Source organism: Symphalangus syndactylus, chromosome 16 (genome assembly GCF_028878055.3).
Source record: "Symphalangus syndactylus isolate Jambi chromosome 16, NHGRI_mSymSyn1-v2.1_pri, whole genome shotgun sequence".
Lineage (NCBI taxonomy): Eukaryota > Metazoa > Chordata > Mammalia > Primates > Hylobatidae > Symphalangus > Symphalangus syndactylus.
The window spans coordinates 28,758,761-28,780,854 of NC_072438.2; the positions used below are offsets into that span (position 1 = coordinate 28,758,761).

General features: G+C 40.5%; 1 protein-coding gene across 7 annotated transcripts in view; it reads right to left on the reverse strand.

Moving 5' to 3' along the window:
• KCNIP4 (potassium voltage-gated channel interacting protein 4) overlaps positions 1-22,094 on the reverse strand; it is a 1,214,216-nt gene that overhangs the window by 252,535 nt on the left and 939,587 nt on the right. Inside the window, exon 1 of one of the 7 annotated variants that reach the window (XM_055246092.2) lies at positions 1,623-3,139. The exons of the other annotated variants lie outside the window; for them this stretch is intronic. Within the exon in view, the coding sequence (XP_055102067.1) occupies positions 1,623-1,734 (112 nt within the window). The 5' untranslated portion in view covers positions 1,735-3,139. Of the gene's footprint in view, positions 1-1,622; positions 3,140-22,094 lie in introns of those variants that run through there. 7 annotated transcript variants of the gene reach the window in all.

A 22,094-nucleotide genomic window follows, 5' to 3' on the forward strand; every position in this document is an offset into this window, starting at 1 on the left:
TTCCTCAATACATTCGTGGAGGTTGTCCTTTAGAACCCAACTCTGAAACCAAGTCAGCTCCAGTACAACGCGCTAAAGTTGGGGGCTATGGCTCAACTAAGTCCAGAGAACAAAAACGTGGTGACAAAACAGAAGCAAATTATTCCAATCATAGAAATTGAAATTACTTGTACTGTATGAAGACACCAGCATTTAGTGCATTGAGGCAGAAATCTCAAGAGAATGCAAAATTGTGTAACATTGGAGAAGCCTGCTTATGCATTGATATCCTTCAGGGGTTAAATAAAATTACCGTGAAATATAAGAAAAGGAAAAAGAACTAAATTCTGAGATTTTAATCCCATTACAGTATTATTTGTATTGTGTCTAAGCAGAACTTATTGAGAATACTTTAAAGAAGATATGAAGATTACAAGAGAACGTATGTTCTTATATTGTCTAAGCAGTTAGAACCTAATGAACCTACTCTGTAGAATAAAAGGACTTTCTGAAGATAAGATACATTGACCATCATTAACATATTAACAGAAACAACCTGTATACCGGATCTTGTTTGGGATGATGTCAATCATAGCTATGAGGTCTTAGCTCCTATAGTTAGAAAGATTACAGAAAGCATGGGCAAGTTTAAATATTTCCATCTCCCCATATTCAACACAATGTGAGAGGTAAATATTCATAACTTGGCAATAAAAGATCATATCCATATCTGGAAGAAATATTAGCAAGTATCTCATGGACGACATTCTTTCACTTAGGAAGAAAGAAGAGCTCGCATGTAGAATTGATATCAAATGATTTAGGTTTAAATGATTCAAAGGGTATTATTTTAGTAAAAGCATTATTTCATAAACATTGTATGTGTTTGATACATACATATACATTCAAATAGTTAAAGAAAAGTTAATCAACTTTTTAAAACTCTCCAATCTTTGAATAACAAAATTCATTTTGGATAGCAAGAGTAAAATTTATGTTAGATGGATCTAATTTTTATTGATAGCAATAGTCCTGTCTCGTGTTTATGAGTTCCCACTCAGGAGACACATGAGCAATGAGACTCACTGGGGAATGCAAATGAAACACTTGCAAATCAAGTGTTCAAAGCACATTTTTGCTGAGCACCCATTAACTCAATTTCATATCAAAAGCTTACCCATTTTATATCATAATAAACCACCCGCGTTCACCCCCACACCTCCTAACTAATGAGGCACACACAGATATTCTCTTCACAAATCAAGATACTCTTTCATAGGATGAAATCACTAATGACATTAAGGCGTGGTAGCCAGCATGAACTTGACAACCAAATACCAAGCCGTATTATCACCCCATAGGAGACAGTCCTAACTCCCCACCTTAGAAAAATATTTAACCCACAAAATACTAAATCCAAGTAGATTTCAAATAGAAAGATAATGGTACAATATCCCTTCCCTTCTAATATCAAATATCTGGATAAACCAAAATGAACTGTCCAGCCACTAGGATGCTCTATGCCAAACATGCATATTTTAAAACTTTTACTTTGAGTATTAAGGCTTCTTAACTTCTGCAGCATCTACATCTACTTCTAAACCAGACCTGCCCAACAGCACAGACTGGAGCGACCACTTTACCTTCCGAAAAATCAATCAGTCCCAGCAAATGAAGCAGCTTCAGAGATGCACATATAATCACAACAATACCCACTGTTTGCAGTCCTTCGGACTCCCACTCCAGAGTCAACATCCTCTGAGCTGGCAGAGCATCCCAGCCTCCAGACCCCTTTGGAGTGGAGGGAGTTAATTACAGAATCGTAGCAACGTCAGGCTTGGAACAAAGACTTGCAAGGGGAAAAAGTGAGCAGCTCCTCGCAGATGCACCCTGCAAAGCCGGCGGCCCCCCGGGGTGAGGACAGACCTGGGCTAAAGTCCAGCCTCTCATGCTGATCCTGGCATTTGGCTGGCGGGGCTCCCCCCCGCTACCACAGCGCACGGACCTCTCCACTCTACGCTGCAGCCAGCGGGCGAGTACTTCGACTTCAGAGCTGCGAGGGAAACGTCTGTCGGAGAACTGGAGACTTTGCAGTGTCCGTGGCTAGAAGGGACAGTCCTAGGAAACTTGCCCAGGAGAGCACCGCGCGCTTCCCTCGCTGAGGACGCGAGGCTGGGCAGATCTGTCTGCGCGCTAGTTTTCTGCCTGTGAAGCTTGCGAATGGCCCCTTTTCGCCAAAGCCGCTGCTCTCTCCTCCCAGAGCCTCCTCTGGGAGACAGCTCAGCCCCCTCTCTGAATGCCAGAAAATAATCAGTTCTGGTGGCTGGTGCCTACAGGCCCTTCCTGAAAACCCGCGTGGAAGTCTGTAAGCAGCTTTTCCAGGGAGAAAAGTGCAGGAGCAAAGCTCCGTGATTCAATGACTTTGTCAAACGAGAACACCTGAGCCTCCCCCGCCACGCCACTCCTTGTTCTGGTCTCCGCTGTCACGTCGGGTGGATTATCAGGGAGATTGATTTAGTCCTTATATTATTTTACAAACGTGGACGGAGGGCGTGGCAGAGCAGTATCTGGTAACAACTAAGATGTTCATAACTGCCCCCTGGAAGGTGTGTACCACCATCGTCCTTTAAAGTCTGGCCTCAGCCTCTCTCAAAGCAAAGTTTCACAAACTTCCCCGATGATAAAAACAACCTGGGGTTGTTTGTTAAAACCATGCTCATCAGAGGAGCCTGGAGTGTGTGTTGTTAAGTAAGAAGCCCAGGTGACCCTTATCAACTGGGAAGTGTGGACAGCACCGTTGCAAAGATGCCATCAGGTGTGCTAGTCCAAACCACTCGAAACAGACCCTGTACTGCGCCAGGACCACACTGGCTGAATCACTTTGTTGGTTATCTCCAGTCTACTGAAGCCCAACCTAAACATGGAGATGAAGAGAATCAACAGGGACCCTGTATGTGAACTGGAAATATGAGGGTTTGTGAGTAATATCTCAGACCCCCACGGTCATTTGCAAGTTCTGCTTCTTTCTTGCTATGTGATCTTGTGCAAGACACTTAACCACTCTAATAACCGGTCCTATTCTACACAGTCAAGATTATAATACTTCATTTAAAGTTCTCCATTTAGAGGGAATTATGGGAATTAAATGTGATCACAATAATAGTTAACATGTACTAAGCATTTACTATGTGCTCATCAATATTGTAGTGACTTTTCCACAATTTACTTATCCCTACATCTCTACGTGGTAGATGAGTTAATCTACCACATGAGTGGCAGATTATAAGTTAATTCTAATCATTTTAACTTTGTAGGTGAGGAAAACAAAGCATGAGGAGGTTAACTGACTTGCCAAGCAATGGGCATAGTGACTGGAAGGCAACAGGCTTTCATTCATTCAGTCATTCATTAGCATTTATTAAGCTGCTACTATAAGCTATAAATGGTACATGAATGATCAAATGATGAATAGTACTCAGCTCTGTCTTTTGGGGGCTTATAGTTTAATGAGGAGGCAGGCATGAAGTAAAATGTGACCAATAAATGCACCAACACTCGAACAGATGTCTGTGCCATACAGTGGGAACACAAGGAGGGAAAGTCAACTCTAATTGGGAAAGGGTTTAGTGGTATCAGGAAGCAGACTTTACAGAGGCGGTAACCGTCCATAATGGTAACTTTAATCATTACTAGAAGTATTATAGTATACCATGCTCAAGTTTTGAGGTTGGTAGACCTGGGTACAATCCTAGCCTTACCCTTGCTTGCTCCATGACCTTGGAGAATCCACTCCGTCTCTGAATCTCAGTTTAAAATGGGAATGCTACTGCCCCCTTCTCATAGTTGATGTAAGAATTAACTAAGTCTGAGGGGAGTTGAGCCCAGTCCTTGGGGTCCGCTGCTCACATATGGTAGTTATGGGGCTCTGCAAGGTCTCCTTGGATGAAACGACTTTGCTCTTCCCTGGTCCTGCCACCCCTGCTCCAAGGTCTAGTTTCAGTGCTTTTCCCATGAAGACCTGCTGATCATCTCAACCCACAGGGTGGTTTCTTTCCCTTGAGTCCTAGAAATAAGTTGGTCCTGCCAAAGGTGCTTTTCATTTTGAATAACATCTTTATAAGAGATATCCTTGTATCCACCTGCCCAATCACCCATCCATCCAAACATTTTCTTCTCCGTTATATCAGCAAGGCTGTGGAGGGGAAGCAGGTTTTAGTAATTAGTAGGAAAAAAAAAATTTTAGGTAACCATTTTCTGAAATTTCCACCAACGTTTAGCTACAGAAAGTCAAAAGTTAAAAAAAAATTACAGAAATTAATTAGGTCAAGTTAAATGTAAACATGTCTTTTAATCCTACATCATACCATATTGTAGTTGAAAACAACTAAAGTGCTGAGAGGGGGTCACATGGTTAGAAAACCCAGAATTCAATCATTGCTTTGTCTGGCTTCCAAATTCATGCTTTTCCCTTTATTTCTATCAGCAGATTTCAGCAAATATTTGCCAATTGATCTCTTGGTTTAGAGAGTTGGTAAAGTATTTTAACATTGCCACATCTCATTTTCCAGGAATGAAATTCCTATCCTTTTTGAAATTCACATAAAGTCCCATGAATATGATTTTGTTGGTTTCAGATAGAATTTCCCTTCAGGACAATAGCATTCTCTACTTAGAATCTGCCAGCTGATTGGAGGTCCAGCCCTTTCCTATCTGCATTAGTTACATTTACCACACGCTTTCTGAGCTCTGTCTGTCAGCTGTGGCTACCGGATCGAATCTGCCGGCTCCCAAGTATGTGGGAGCTCTTTCACATGCACCCCCAGCTGTGAGATTTTGTAAGGTGACAGCACCATAAAAGGAGTTTCATGCTTCATCTAAAAAGTCTAGGAAAGCAGGGGACATCTGGGAAATGATGTTTATCTAGGGCCACTCTTGGAAAGAAGAGTTGCCTGCATAGCGCTTTGGCAGGCTTAGGTGGGAGGATAACTTGAACTCAGGAGTTTGAGACCAACTCAAACATAGTGAGACTCTACCTCTATTTTTAATATTTAAAGAAGTAACTCCAGATCATGGCTCAACCATTTTATTGCCGTAATTTGCTAGCCCCAACCCAGTTTGTTATATTAAAACATCCTGGCTTTCTCCCTCATTGACTGGCTCACCCCTTTCTTTACATTGTAATGAGTGGTCCAGCAGAGGTCTGTCTTTCATACCAAAGGAAGGGAATACCAAAGGTACACTAATGGCTTTTACCCATTGATTCTAAGCCAGGCACCATATTATGTAGTTTACATGTATAAATTAGTTTCAGCTCACCCCAAATCAATAGGTTAGGTGTTATTATCACTATTTCAAAGAAGAATAAAAACTAAGGTGCATTGGGATTAATTTATTTTCACAAAATTACATTCAACAAGGGACATAACCGGGATTTATACCTGATTTACTCCAAAAATAGTAGCTACTAACATTTATGGAGATCTTTTAAGTGTCAGGCACTACCCTAAAATATTTATAGATATTGGCTGGGCATGGTGGCTCACGCCTGTAATCCCAGCACTTTGGGAGGTTGAGGCAGGCGGATCACGAAGTCAGGAGATTGAGACCATCCTGGCTAACATGGTGAAACCCCATCTCTACTAAAAATACAAAAAAAAATTAGCCAGGCGTGGTGGCGGGTGCCTGTAGTTCCAGCTACCCGGGAGGCTGAGGCAGGAGAATGGCGTGAACCCAGAGGCTGAGCTTTCAGTGAGCCGAGATCGTGCCACTGCACTCCAGCCTGGGCGACAGAGCAAGACTCCATCTCAAAAAAAAAAAATTATAGATATTAACTAATTTAATCCTTTTATAGTTCCCTGAAATAATTTGGTTTCAAGGAGAAAATTCAGGCTTTAAAAGGTTAATCCACTTGCCTGAAGCCTCATAGATGGCACTTGGTAGAACTGGGATTTGAATGTGGGTATACTTGGTACCAGGTTCTGCCTACTTTATCATTCACCACCTCACTCTCAGGCCCCTCTGCACCATGTTGAATGGTTCTTTAACTGGGGCCCTTTAACTGGTTGAGAGACTTCGAAAGGAAAATATTGACAGAAACTCTTAGGAAAGTAAAAACTCACTCCAAGGAGGCGTGTCCAAATCAACTGACCAGTCTGTTAAAGAGAGAGGGTCAGTAGACTTTACATTTCCTTGCCCCAATCCATTGTGATCCTTTAAATAATCTCAAATGGGATGATTTATCTAAAACCTGAAATGGATCATTTTTCCTTCTTTGTTGTAGCTTCAGTTTGAAATTTCACCAGGTGATAGTCTCAGTTAAGAAATGTTCCTCATATTGTTTGTTGACATTATAATAAATGCAAAAATAAGTGTAGCAAGATTGAGAAAAACGTTAAAATTAAATATATTTATGATCTACCTGTTCTCTCTTCAAATACATAGAATCACAATGTATATAGAAACTAGTTAAGTCAAATTTAAATGTAAGATTATTAGCCTATGAAGGGAATCAGAAAATGTTACTCCAAAGTATGTCACTTTGGCATAAGGGTTATTTTCAATTGAAGGCAACTGAAATAGGAGACTCAGGAAAAACTGTCTACCTTCCCCCTCTCTGCCTCAAGGCAGGGGATAGATGTATACATTTCTCTTTGTAAAGTATTCCCTTCCGCTCTCCTGGATGAGAAGGATGAAACAACTATAATCACTGGGCAGAAAGTTGGCACCACTGGGATTTGTGTAAGAAACCTTACAAAGAAGCCTTATATTCCATTAGTTTCCCCTGTGTATTTTTCTTTCCACAATTTACCACCCTAGAAGCCCAAATCCTTTTTTCTTTGTCTTGTCACTTCATAATTTATCACCCTTTATTAGGACGATTATATAAGCCCCCAATTCTAAGCACCCCTTTGAGTTACTCTTCGTTGAGTTCTCACATGTATGTGTGCACTGCACATGTAAATAAACTCTATTAATCTATTTTTCCCATCAATCTGTCCTTTGTCAATTTAATTTACAGGGTCCAACTACTAAACCTAAGAAGGAACAGAGAAAGTTTTTTCACGCCTACATCCATATTCATACAATCTTTTAGAAATCATTTAAAGATAAAATAATATATTTTTTTAAAATTTACAAATGCATAAAAAGGAGGTATAGAGAGCAGAGTTGGCTTGTTTAAGGTCAGGGACTTGGAAGTGGACACAGGTGGCTTTGAATCCTCTAGCTTTTCATAATCCTTGACTTGCTTAGTATAGGAAAAATCAGGATGATACACGGAAAAGTTAAAAAGAAGTAAAGTTCTAGAAGGAAAATTTCTTCTCTCAGTCAATAGGAGCTAAGAGAACAAGCCAACAGGATGGTTGGCATCATCTGGAAGGTTGCATTGAAGAGAGAAACCTAATCTAGGTCATTGCAAATGAGTTTGGAGAGGAGAAGTGACTTTCCCAGGAACATAAATGGGCACACATAGAGACAGCATTGGCCAGGCACCATGACTCATGCCTGTAATCCTAGCACTTTGGGAGGTTGAGGTGGGTAGATGACTTGAGCTCACAAGTTCAAGACCAGCCTGGGCAACATGGAGAAACCTATCTCTACAAAAATTACAAAAGTTAGCTGGGCATGGTGACATGGGCCTGTAGTCTCAGCTACTTGTGGAGCTGAGGTGGGAAGATTGCTTGAACCTGAGAGGCAGAGGCTGCCCGTGCCACTGCACTCCAGCCTGGGCAACAGAATGAGACCCTGTCTCAAAAACAAAACAAAAGACAGCATTCACAACAGTGGTAAAGCCAGATTGAGACCTCCAAGCCAGGAAAGAAAAATGAGATTGAATAGTTGGTGAAAGATGCCACTTAACATCAGGACTTGATGGGGCAAGTAACAAAGACAAGGTCGGTGTATGACCCTTCATGTCTCTTCACACTGTAAGATTTTCTCACCAAAATGATGAAAGTTATTCACCCTCAGGTGCCCTCTACTCTACCCTCAATGTCACCTCCACATTAAAGTATATCAAGCCTTTCTGTCTTGGGGTTTCTCAATTACTTTGAAAATTCCTAAATGTTCTCCAGATGAACTTTCTGCTCAAACATGATCAGACTCAAGCAGTTTCACTTAGCTGAAGGCTCATTCTGAAAGGTTAGTAAATGTGTCTTGAATGGACTTCTTTAAAATATGTATATGGATGTCCATTAAACTATTAAGCACTGCAGCCTTATGTTTTGAATGCCCTATTGAATCCACAAGGTTGATTGAATTTTCAAATAGAAAGCTGAGGGAAAAAACTACCTTCCATCCTAAGACACTTCCAGCAATATTGCACTAACGTATCTTGAAAATAGTTCTCATGAATGTATAGTATGTAATCTTCACATAAACAAATGAGTAGACTATTTGGAAGTCCAACCAGAAAACTTGCATTAGAATATAAGCTTTCTTTAGTAGGATTTATGACATTTTTGCCATAATTTCTTTTTCCCAGCCTTTGTGGCCTAACCTGAATGAGTTCCTGGGTTTACCCATTTAATCCAGTATGCAATTTGTGGCTCTCCTGTCATATCCCTTTTGATGTAATCTCTCTATAATAAGTGTCTGTCACATCCCACCACACTGGGCTGCTTTTAAGGCAGTGATTCTCTGGGATAATAATAATCATTATCCCTTTTATGTATTATAGTTTGTAGTACAATAATACTGAATTCCTACCATGTGACACACAGTGTGCTGTGTGCATTACATAAACTGTCTCATTGAGTTGTCACAATATCTCAATAGAATAACTAATTATTAACCCCATTATATAGATCAGAATGCTAAGATGCAAAAGCTTAAGTAACTTGCCCAAAACTAGCATTAGCAGTTGAGGAGTTGGGACTTGACTTCAAGAATTCTCACTTAGAGCCAGGGTTCTTACATCGGAGGAGAAGTATGTGTCAAAGTCATCATTTTTGTTTTGTTTTGTTTTATTTTTTACTGTGGCCCCATTACACAAAGAGACACAAGATTTAAAATGCAAATGACCTTCAGAAAAGTAGGATGTGACCTTAACCTCATACTGAAGTGTAAATATTTAGTAACAAGTTCCTTCCTGGGAACAAGGTTAAGAGAGCAATGAAAACACAAATGAGATGAGGGAAGGAGCTCGGGATAGAGGTGAGAGGAAGGAGAAAAGATGAAGGGAAGGGAAAAGACAGGAAGAAAAGGGAGAGGGAGAAATGAGAAGGAGAAGAAACAGGCAATCCTTTACTCCAGGCACTGAGAAACCTGAGGATACATAGATAAATGGGGCCTGTGTTCTGTTTGTGAGATTCTCATAGATGGCCAGGGAGATGTGATCTAAAAAGAATAAAAGAGGGCTCCAGGAAAGGGCCGATCAAGGGGCTATTTCTCCTTCAATTAATCCTACCTCCCTGGTCCACCAGTCTCTGGGTCTCTTATAACTAGAAATACAGAATATCTCATCAGCTTCATTTTCTCAGCCACAGCTTCAGATGACCTTGGAAATGGAACAAGTGGTTTTAAAAGTATGAGAAATGGCATCTCCATGGATGTGGTGGTAGTCATGGCTGGGCCTTGGCCCTACTTCTAGGTCTGTTCCTAGGCCCTGTGATACCTTCCTGCTCATTTGGGCCAGGGCCTTGCTGCCATAGATACACCACTGCATCAGCTTGATCTTCCCAGTTCTTGGGCACGAGATTCCCAGAGACTGACTTGGGTGTTCTCAGAGCTGTGTAAGCTCATTTCTTGCACCACAACAGTACTTGGGAAACAGAACCCAGCAGGCTTTGGCTTAAATGCTTTCCAATTCTGCAGAGAAACTGAATGAATATTTTTAGCATATTTTGTTGTATAAGAGTTGTAGAGATTGTGTTAGTCCATTCTCACACTACTATGAAGAAATACTAGAGACTGGGTAATTTATGAAGGAAAGAGGTTTACTTGACTCACACTTCCTCATTGCTGGAGAGGCCTCAGGAAATTTACAATTATGGCAGAGGGAAAAGGAGTAGGCACTTTCTTCACAGGGCAGCAGGATGGAGTGGGTGCAAGCAGGGGAAATGTCGGACACTTATAAAACCATCACATTTCATGAGAACTCACTCACTATCATGAGAACAGCATGGGGAAAACCACTTCTATGATCCAATTACCTCCACCTGGTCCCGCCCTTGACATGTGGGGATTATGGAAATTATGGGGATTACAATTCAAGATGAGATTTTGGGTGGGAACACGGCCAAACCATATCAAGATTATATGGAAACAATATTTCATATAGTTCCCAAAACTCTCCTCCCCAAATAATTCCAAATTCCCATGTTTATCCACGTGCTTTCTCCTGTCTCCCTCCCTTTCCCCCTCTCCCCCACCCCACATACAATTATCACCAGGATAATTTTCCTTATCTATGAGATTAGAATGGGTGAAATCTCAATGACTTGGAAATCCCCTTTGCACCAACCTTAGAGCACTGAACATTCTCAAAGCCTGATGAACAAAGAAAGCACAGAGTAGGCCGAGCATGGTGGCTCATGCCTGTAATTCCAGCAATTTAGGAGGCCAAGGCGGGTGGATCACCTGAGGTCAGTAGTTCAAGACCAGCCCAGCCAACATGGTGAAACCCTCTCTCTACTAAAAGTACAAAAATCAGCTAGGTGGCACCTGTAATCCCAGCTACTCTGGAGGCTGAGGCAGGAGAATCACTTGAACCTGGGGGGTGGAGGTTGCAGTGAGCCAAGATCACGCCACTGTACTCCAGTGTGGGTGACAGAGTGAGACTCCATATTAAAAAAAAAAAAAAGAGAGAGCACAGAACAAATGTTTAGAGAATGACTACTAGAATGCAGGGCATGGGTCATGGTAGGCTTTCACTCTCTAAGTGCTAGCTATCTAAGGTCGTGGCACAAGACTGGCAGCCAGACGTGTAGCTTGGTTTTTGGACCGTTAGTCCAGTTCTCTTTCCACTGCAACAGGGTGTGAAGATGTCTACATAATAGCTACATTACAAGCAATAAGGGAATATGCACTATAGAAGAGATTTCTTATAGTTGAGAAGATCAGGAAAATCCCAAAGAAAGAGAAGACATATTAACTGGCCATGAAGGCCAGGATTAATATTACCTGTGTCCATATTACTGTTCATGAATGCAAACTCTTGCTAGTGCTCCCTAAATCAGAAGCGTCTATGAATAGCTTCCAAGATTCATTGTAACCCAGCAATCAGTGAAGCTAGGGGTCACATCCCAATGAATCACTTTGACAAAAGGGACTAAGCCTTATTAAAAGAAGTAGAGGAAGAATAAAAGTTTCCCCTACCTCAGCTTCAAATACAGAGGCCCAGAGAACTGGAAACGAAATCATTCTTCTGGGGATGAATTTTCCTAGAACTCACAGTCCATATTGCAGCTTATCTGCCTGAGATTGCTTATTTTCTGTTATTGCACCCATTACTATAATGCTGAAATCAGTTTGTATTTGTTTCCCGTTGCTGCTATAGTAAATTACCACAAGCCTGTGGCTAAAACTGACACAAATTTATTATGTTACGGTTCTGGAGGTCAGAAGTTTGAAATCGTTCTCATTGGGCTTAAATCAAGGTGTTGGCAGGATGACGTTCCTGTTGGAGGATCTAGGAGGGAATCAATTTTCTTGCCTTTTCCAGCTTCTAGAGGCTGCCTGCTTATCTTGGCTTGCGGCCCCTTCCATTGTTAGTGCCAACAATGACCAGTTGAGTCTTTCTCATATTCCATTGCTCTGACACTGACCCATCTACCTCCCTCTTTCCTTTATCCTTGTGATTACATTGGGCCCACCTAAAAAATCCACGATACTATTTCACAATTCCTGGGTTTAGGATATGGACATCTTTGGGGTTTTTTATTCTGCCTACTATATAGATGTAATATATTAGTTATTTTTAATAGGAAACACTCTTTAAGAAGAAAAAAGATAACGTAAACTGAGGCGCGTGAAGATAGAGTCCACTTTATTAGGAACAAACTAGTTGAGGTAAGTGCATGTGAGTGTGAGAATGAGTGTGTGTGTGTTTTATTTTTAACGTACAGAAAAAGAACTTTGTCTTTGAGAAGGAAAGGGCAGCTTTAATTAGCATTCCTGTTTCTGAACTAATTGTCACAGAGAAAAGACTCTGAGGAATGCACATTTCAAAATATTAAAAAGGGGACACTAAACAATTTAGAGTGTATAAACTAATGATCAGACCGAGGGACATTTTCTTTTCATTTTAGTGGTCAGAAACTATTAGGTGCAAGCCCAGACATGAACTAGGAGTTACAGGGATAGAACCCTACAGTACCCAGAACTGGGATGTGTTCTTTCCACAAAGAATTTCCTGGAGGATTACAAAAGAAAATAGAGGAGAAACTACTGCATAAGTAGAGAAAAGGCATTCGCATGTTATCAGTCCCATCAGCTAATTCAGCCTTCTTAGGATGGATAAAACCAAAAATGAACTAAACTCTTCAGCTACTGATTTTTTCATTTTTAATTCAAGTGTGCAATGCTCTGAACACGAGAAAGCCATAGAGCATGACTTTCAAGGACTGTTCATGGTAGCAGTTAAACTCTAGGAAATGAGGGGCTTTATCCTTTGAAGATCCATAAGACACTTTCTCCTAACACTGCCTTTAAATGTGCTTGCATCTTATACATTTCAGTTAAAAATCAGCTCTAACCCGTTCTGAATGTCTACATTTATTCATGATTTCCCTGGAGTAAGTTTACCTATATTTACACTTTTACAGGCTTTCTCTCACTTGTTCTTTACAGTAGGCCATTTTAAAAATGAGAAAACTGAGACTAAAAAGGTTTGCATGATCTGAAATCAAAAATGGCTGCAAAACAGGCTTTTAAAAACAGGCATTCTGGCTCCGTGCCAATTTTAGATTTTTTTTCTTTTCTAGTCTTACAGAGATCTTTTTCTCTGTTGGGTGCTGTGGGAAGTGCTTTATATCAGCCACTTATAAAATGGGGATAATAAAAGCACCTATCTCACAGTGCTGTCAGGGGCAATGAATGTGTTAATGTAGTTAACGCATTCATTGCAGGCACAAAGCAAACACTCTGTTTGTAAAAGTAATTATTGTTTTAGTAGCCACCTCTGAGGCATTTCGATTATTATGCCCATTTGACAAATAAACTGTGATCCAGAATGGTTAAGACCCTTGTTACAAAGCTGGTAAGTGAACCTGGAACTCAGTCCTGCTGTGACAACCTGTTCCCATTTGCACAAGCCACACTCACATTGCCTCTCTGGTTTCAAAGAACCACTCTTAGTCACTCAGTTAGTTCTTGGCTTCCAAACAAGGCAGAGCCTAAACTAACTGAGCTGTATTATTATACTTAATCCATTTGACAAGATCCTCAGATTTCGATGCCATTGCTCGGTAATCTCTTCTTTATTTGAGGACTTCGACCTTTGCATAATTTCCACCTCGCTGCATTTGTGCAAAAAAAAACGTCAACACCGGTTATGTGCCATGCAAAATACGCAAGAGACTGTGGGGTATGAAGAGTGTGAAGAAGCTTACAGTCCAGAAGAAAAGGGAAGGAATGCACATAAGTTACTAAATCCAAGGAAAAACATTAGTGTCCAAGAGAAAATGTGTTTAAAGTGTGGTAGGATTTCAGGGGCAGGAGAGGAGTAAGAAAGTGGAAGGATTGATGTTAATCAGGGAATGTTGCATGGAGTCTGAGCTTGACCATGAGTGGCAGCTCAATCATTCCTTTAATGAATCAATTAACAACACTTATGTCCGCTATATGCTAGAATATGCAAGACTCCCAAATACAATCCAATCAACAAATCCCATTGGTTCCACCTCCAAAGTACATTCTGTAACTGACCAACTCTCACTAACCCTGCTAACAGCCTTAGGCCCGAGCCACCATTCAGCAAACTCCTGTCTAATTTTGTTACTTTCGCTCTCACACCCCTAAGGTCTATTGTTACGCAGCAGCCAGATTAAAGAGCATATATTTCATATATGCCCCTTAATAGCTGTCCATTATATTCGGGATAACATTCAAACTCCTCGCTGTGTTTTGAGTCCTCTTTGATCTCAATTCCAACAAATTTAATCCTGTCCCACACCTCCTCATCACAGTTCTCTGCCCACATAGTCTTTCTGTTCATTAAATAAACTAAGACTATCCCTGCCACTGGTCTTTGTACTTTGTGATCCCCATGTGATGTTCTTTACCCCAAGACAGTCCCCTTATTTCTTAGACTGTCTCCTTATTCCTTTCTCTTTCTTGCCACTCACTTCTAGGCTCAAACGCTGTCTTCTCAGAGAGGCCTTTCCTGACCACACTATTAGAAGGATTCTGTGTTTTTGTCACCACTCCCTGGTTACTCTTGATCAAATTGTTGTTTTTTATTTAATTTTCTCCATAGCACTCACCAACCTCCCTGAACTTATTTTTTTTAAATGCCTCTTAGCACATTCATTTCCTATCTCATCCCACTTGTGTAGATGCCCCTCACATGGGGGCCCTTTACCAGTCTCATTCATCTCACTGTCTCCAGGAACTAGGAGAGAGATTGTCAGTTACAGGCTTTCTATAATGATTTGTTGAATGAATGATGACATAAGACAGGGTTCTTTCCTCACGCAGGCATTTGAGTCTCATGAACTGCATCAGCAAAGTCATAATCAGAGACTGGCAAGTAACTTTATTAAATAGTGCTGTGGGTTCAAGAGAGAATTCATTAGACTATGATGGTGGGAAAACTACAAAGACCTGCAAATATCTATAAGAGAGTGGAATGAGGAAGATTTAATGATCATTTCAGGCAGTTGATAGGCATGATCATGGCAGCGTCTGGTCTGTTTCATCTGGTAATAGTGAAAATAAAAGCAACCACAACCATGAAAGAAAACAGAAAAGAAACAAGAGACAGGAAAACCAGTGAGTAGGCTATTGTAATGGTCTAAGCCAGATGTCCTATCAGTGGGCAGAAAGGGACTGGACACAGAAACCAGCAAAGCTGCAAAGCTGAACCCAGCAGAGCATGGTAGTCTATGTGAAGCAGAGGCTGAGGAAAGGAGGCCTCAAAGGTGATCTTAACTGATTGTGACACATGTTGGACTTATTCCTCAACATTTCACTGGCTCTGACTAGTGAAAGAATTAATAGGTATTGCAAGGAATCTGGGATAACTCATTAACATGAAAAAAGAACTGCACAACCAAGACTTAAGAAGGGCTGGGAAAGAGGATGCTGTGGGTGACCTGCAGCAGGAGCTTGCTGACCTCTACCTGAGAGAGCTGCCCTTAGCATGCTTCTCTCCATGGCATCTACCCAACTCCCAATCTTCAAGTTTCAAACATCAATGAGGAAGATCCTGTATGTAGGTCAGACGAATGGCACTGGATCAGTCTGTTATTGTCTGGATCAATCTGTTATTGCCAAGTACAAAAGAGCACCAGGGACCCGCTCCTAATGATTGGGGTCCTTCTAGGACAAAGAAAACTCTTGGAGGGCCATACAGCTGCTTCAAGTCACCTCGGGTGAAATTGAAAACAGGAACGTGTAGAGAGGTGAAGATAATTGAATTTTTCATAAAGTTGTGTTTGAGAAACCATCAGGTAATCCAGGTAGAGCTGTTAAGCTGATAAAATGCGGAGCTATGCCTTGGGACAAGGGCCAGAGTGAGAGAAGATAATCTGGGATTCATCCACATAAAGGAGATAATTGAAGTGACAGTAGTGAATGAGATATTCAGGGAAGAGAGATAGAAAGAGAAAAGAGCAAAGAATCAACCTTCCAGAAGCAAGGAGAGCCAACAGTGCCAGAGCAGGATTAGTAAGTGAGATGTAAGGAGACCCTAGAAAGTAATGTTTCATGGGAGTGAAGAGAGGAGAGGGCTTCAGAGAGGCTGGATCATCGAGTTCACTGTGGAAGCCCTATCAATCTTAAGTGAAAGTTTGGTCCTACCACCAATTAGCTTTAGGCAAGTGTGTGTACAGGGGCATTTCTATGTGTGTGTACATGTCCAGAGGACTGAAGGGCAGGGGTGGAATATAAAAGATACTAGCTAAAAAGATTTTCAACCATAACATGTAATCTACAATAAAAGTCTATAGCCACACTATTGATTACTTATAAGAGAAAACTTTCACAAGGCAACTAGACTTTGCTTTCACATTATTTTGACATGGTTCATGAATAGATAAGAGAAAGTAGATCTGAGGTCCATTGGTCTACTGACGTTGTCTTCAAGTCTGAAAGAGTGAAGGGCTGAAATTTTAATTCACATCTCATTTCTTTTAACAGTCTGGCTTAAAAATAAGAAAACATTTGTCTCTTCATCAGTGGCAGAAGATGAGGACAGGGTCATCAAGATCTGAATAAGGATAACAGCTCTTTGAAAAGAAGTACCACAATTGGAGGATGACTCAATGCCTTGACACTAGTGAGAATAAATTGCACAGTCGGTGTGCTTAATCATAAAGTTCTTATGCCTTTTTAGTCAATCCAAGACAATTCAACAAGTATTATTGAGCATCCAGTAAGTGCCCAACATTGATGCAGGAGCTGGGAATATTATAGGTACAAATGAGCCAGCTCTTCTTTCTTGGAGCCTACGGTCAAATGGGAAATGCAGAAAAATAAAGAGGCAGTTATTAAATATTGTAGTGAGAGCAAAGAGCTTCATCTTGGGAGCTCATTTCACAGACACTTAATTCACTTTTGATTCTGGGCAGGTTTTCTGATAAAAAAAAATCATCTGAGCAGAGCTCTTAAGTATGAGCAGGGTCAGACAAAGATAGGAAAAATCTATTACTTATAGAGCAAACGGTAGTTTCAACAGCTTGGAACCTAGAGGGAGATCATACTTCATCTTAGACATAGGCAAGAGCTCAGTTCCCGAGTGAGTGTGTTTGGGTAGGAACAACACAAAGTTGATGAATTAGACAGGAATAAATCATATTTCAAGATACAGGGCTATTAATGTAAACAGGACACAGATCACGAAGCGTCTTTAGAGCACCCAAAAAGGAGTTTTTTTGTTTTGTTTCCTATCTTGAGAGCATGAGGGAACCACTAAAAGGCTGTAAGCAGAGGCACACAGCATCAAATATGTCCTTCAGAACGATCACTGTGGTTGCTGTGTGGACAAGTGATTGGGGGTTTGGGGGAAGAGGGTGGCTGGTCTAAAGGTAAAGAGACTAATTAAGAGGCTGTTCCAGAAATTCAGGGAGAGATGACTTAGGAATGTGGCAAACTGACTGGAGAGACTTGGATGGATGTGACAGATACAGATGTGATGAAATCTATAGATACTGAAAACCAGTGAACCACTAGGGCTGGAGAAGAAAAGAGTACAAGATGATATTCAAGTTTTCAGAAAAAAAATGCCATTTCTAGTTAAAAATTAAGAGGTTATTTGCAAAACTAATTACAGTATACAAGACTAACAAAGTGTGCAAAGATATGAAGCAAGAAGGAAACAGAACATGCACGTTGCAACTTAGAATTTTCTGGTAGAGGCAACTTAACCTTCCCAGAGTATTCATCTCCACATTTGGGGCATCCAGCCATTGCCAAGGAATGGCAGAAAATAAAGAATTGAGAATATGTGCCATGTGAGTGTTTGTTCATGACCATTTAAAATCAGATGCTTCTGCAGTGTAGACCCTTCCTGCGTCCCTTGTGTTAGAATGGTGAATTTTCCAGGTAGGCATACACCATCGATTCCAGCAGGTGCTAAGCAGAAGGATCTGCAGCTAACATGCAAATGATTAGCAAAAAATTTGGCTAATTCTCAGTACCACTGCCAACTCCAGACCAAAACCACCATCCTCTCCTTCATGACTCCTCTAATAAGTCATCTCAGTTGCTGCCCTTGCCTCCCCATATTCTATTCTACAGAAAAAAAAGATAGAGTAAGTATTTTAAAGCATAGATCAAGTCATGTGACTCCTCTGCTCAAAACCTTCCAATAGCTCTTATTAAAAAAAGGAAAAAAAAAAAAAAAGTCACGGTGGCTCACGCCTGTAATCCCAACACTTTGGGAGGCCGAGGCTGGCACATCACATGAGGTCAGGAGTTCGAGATCAGCCTGGCCAACATGGTGGAACCCTGTCTCTACTAAAAATACAAAAATTAGCTGGATGTGGTGGTGCATGCCTGTAATCCCAGCTACTAGGGAGGCTGAGGCAGGAGAATTGCCTGAACCCGGGAGGTGGAGGTTGCAGTGAGCCAAGATTGCGCTGTTGCACTCCAGCCTGTGCGAAAAGGGCATAACTTCGTCTCAAAAAACTAAAAAAAAAGATAAAAGCCCATTTAAAATGGGGTATGTGCCTTTTATGATAACTCTTTGATTTTTTGTCTCACTACACACGCCTTACTCACTCCAGCTACAGTGGTCTTCACTATGTGCCTTGATCATGCAGACATGCTTCTATCTCAGGGATTTTGCACTTGCGGTTTCCTCTTCCTAGAACTTAGTAAGTCCAGCAGCTACCTTCTCCCAAATTACATGCTTCCACTCCCAATTCTTCCTCACCTCTTCCAAACCTTTTCATACTTTTTAGCAATTACCACTATCAAATAAACTACATATTGTTTTTATTTATCTTGTTTTTCCCACTAGGCTCTAAACACTATTAGGCAGAATTTTTACCAGCTTTATTCATGATTCCCAACACTGAGAACACATTTGACATGTAGTAGGAGGTTGATAATGAGTTAATGAATGTTGCTGAAATATCTACCGAAAGCAACAAACATTTACCTTCATGAGTACACATGGTTTCCCCTTAATTAATATACATAGATACAATACATCACCCTTAAATATTTTGTATTGTTATGTTAATAGAGAAAAAAGTTCAATTTCCCCTTGGGAGAAAACACTATGAAATTGCTTCATTAATTGCTTATGAAGAAACTGAAAATGTAATAAGTAACTAAAGTTCTAAAAAAATTTGAGTGACAAGAAAATCCCTTTAACCTGCCCTCCATTTCAGTGGGTCTGAAATGGAAAGCTCTTAACGTTTATTTGGGTGATGAGATGGATTTGGCCAGTTCATTGTGGATTTGAACTGGGTGAGGCTGACTTGCCCTGCATAATAGAGGGAGATGGGATTTGAAGTGGCCTACCTCCTCCTGTTTCCTGGGTGGAGCTGACTTGGTTCTGTGGATGAAAAAAGGGATGAAAATGAAGAAACAGGAACCAGAGAATGCACTCTCCTTAAGCAATGACAAGAGTAATTTATTGAGTGCCTACTCTGTTAAAGATATGGTAGCAGAGTCCTCACATATATTATCCCACTTAACTGTCACAAGGACTCTGTTAGGTGTATATTATCTGCACTTAGCAGATAAGGAAATTGAGAGAAGTTCAAAGTGCTTTCGTTTTTGCACACAATTTATTGGTGCTGGGATTGAATCTAATCTGACTGCTGTTAAGACCCTCCTTCTCCACGAAATGATGTTTCTTTGTTCTTGGAACCTCTCTTTCCTTCTCACCACAAAGTAGAAGGCATTTTTCTTCAGAAAGAACTTTAGGAATAATAATTTTGTTTCCAGGTAAGTTCATTAAAACCCTTTGTAACGTATAATACAATTGAAAGACCAACATTGGTTCTATGGAAATGTGAGCTGGGAGCTTTAAACTGCAGACTTAACAAGTGAACTTTGGGGATATAGTCTGTTTCCCTCTTCTTAGAGGAGATAAATAGGCAGCACTGTTCAATTACTCAAACTCATTCTGTGTTTCATCTTTCCAGATAGCATTTAGCCCTGCTTTATTTTTTCCCACCATTGAAGTACAAAAGCTGCCTGGCTTTTCACTGCACAAAGTAAATGATGAGCCCGGAGCCAATTTCTCATCTCAGACACTGCAGTTTTCAATGTGCATTCTGAAAGCTTTGAATATGGCTATAAACACATCAACCAAAACAAACTGTAATTTTTATAAAATAAGCCTCAGAGTATGTTTTGCTGAAACTTAACACCTTTTGTCTAAGGGAAAAAGCAGAAAAGGCAGTAAGAGCAGAACACTCGTACTCCATTCACTGGCAGTGCTGAATCCCATATAAAATCTGGTATGGCATAATCAAGACATATGGCCTCATCTTTCTTTGCCACTTCCTAAGAGTGAGGTGTTTAAGAAAGCTGAGAACTCTTCCTGGCCAATTCAGAACGGGGTTGTCTGCAGCAATGCAGTTCGAAGTGTGGCATCAGCAATACGTGGGAGAATGTTAAAAATGCAAATTCTCGGGCCCGCCCCAGACCTACTCAATCAGAATCTCTGGGGTGGGTGCAGCAGTCTGTTTTACAAGTACTCTGGATGATTGCGAAGCAAGCTCAAGTTTGGGAAGTATAAACTAAAGGGAAGGAATTCTACCTGAACCCAGAACAATGGGATTCAAGTCACTGGAACATCAATTGACAGAGAATTATTTTGAGATAAGTCCTTTAACCTCTCTGGCTTCTGTGTTTCTTAGCTATAAAATAAAGAAATTGAACCATTTTAATCCTGGATCGCATCTTAACCTATTATCAGAGCATATCATGGTTACCTGACACTGGTATAAACATCTCTCACATAATGAAAGATTTGAGTATCATTTTCTGACTGCTCTTATTTCTTCTAGCTAGCATCATAATGACAATCACAGCAACAACATCATGGGAGGCCCTCCTGTGTTTGTGTACCATTTCCCAAGTTTAACACGTTTGATCTGCTGATGTCCTCTAGTAGTAATATCTCCAGTTTAGTACTGAGGAAACAGAGCTTATGCCACTTCCTGAAGGTCACAAAGAAAGTAAATTACAGGGCTGAAATTTTAACCCAGGTCTGATTTCAAAATCTGCTCCTCCCTTTCTACCAAAGTCTATCTTCCGGGAACTGGTAACTTTCATTAATGAAAAGAAGAAAACAAAACAAAACAACACAATCTATAAGGTGGGGCTAAGCAGACCTCATTTCTGTGAACAGTGTGATTCCTTGAAGTATGTAAAGCAATTACTTTGAATACATTTAACACACGTATTGGTTTCATATAAAAGCCACTTTACCTAAGAGTGATCAATAAGCAACAAAGCTTGCTTGTAGTTGTACTAAACTTCTGATTTATTGACAACTCTGAGATATTTTGTCCCTGGTGAAATGACACAAAAAATAGAAACTGGAGAGAACTTTGGAAAGCTTCTACCTTAAAGAGGTTACCATAGGCAAAAGGAAATTTAGAACTAGAGAAATCTAGCAATTTATTTAAGGTCACACAGCTGGTTAGTGGCAGAAATATGGTCAGAATGTATCTTACTGCCCACCTGAGTTGGTGTTATTGCTGATATTATTTTATTAAATGAAACTGGATATTGTTTCAGAGGAGGCTTACAAAGAAGTGTGGTAGTGCAGATTCTTCAATGATAAGCCAGAATTACTCACACCAATAAAGTTAAGATGCTAATTCTGGGCAGAGGCAACAGCCTAAAGCAAAGGTATGGGGGTCTGGAATCACATGATGTGTTTGGGGAACGATTAGAAATTCCATATTACTAAAAAATGAATAAGTACAAATCAGGAAGCAGTTGGAAATGACCCTGGAGAGGTATGGAGTATTGAGGTTATGAAGGACTGAATATGTCATCCCAAAAGGGGTTGCTAAAGAATTGATGCAGGAGGATGGCATGAATAGATTTGTATCTTAGCTTGCTTTGGCTATAGTATGGATTTAAGGGGTGAGGAAAGGAGGAAGATACAGCATCCAAGACTAAAAATAGCGAGATGAGTTGGGCTTATAATATTCCAGGCAGCAAATGGTAAAGTCTGTGCAATGTCAATTTTACAAGCAATGAAGTAGAAGAGGAAGACTCAAAAGATTTTTTGAGAGGTAAAATGACCACAACTCATTGCTCGATTCAATGAGAAAGGAGAGAGTATACAGGCGACTCCCAAATTTCTAACTTGGACAACTGATGGATGGTGATGAGATAGGGAGACCAAAGAGAGGAATATATTGGGCCAAGTGGAAATAGTAAAACTAGTATTGAGTTCTCTGTATCCCTGCACCATCACTGTCAGGATATCCTGGAGAGACAGTCCACACAGAGATGATGGTCCGTACCATTGCAAT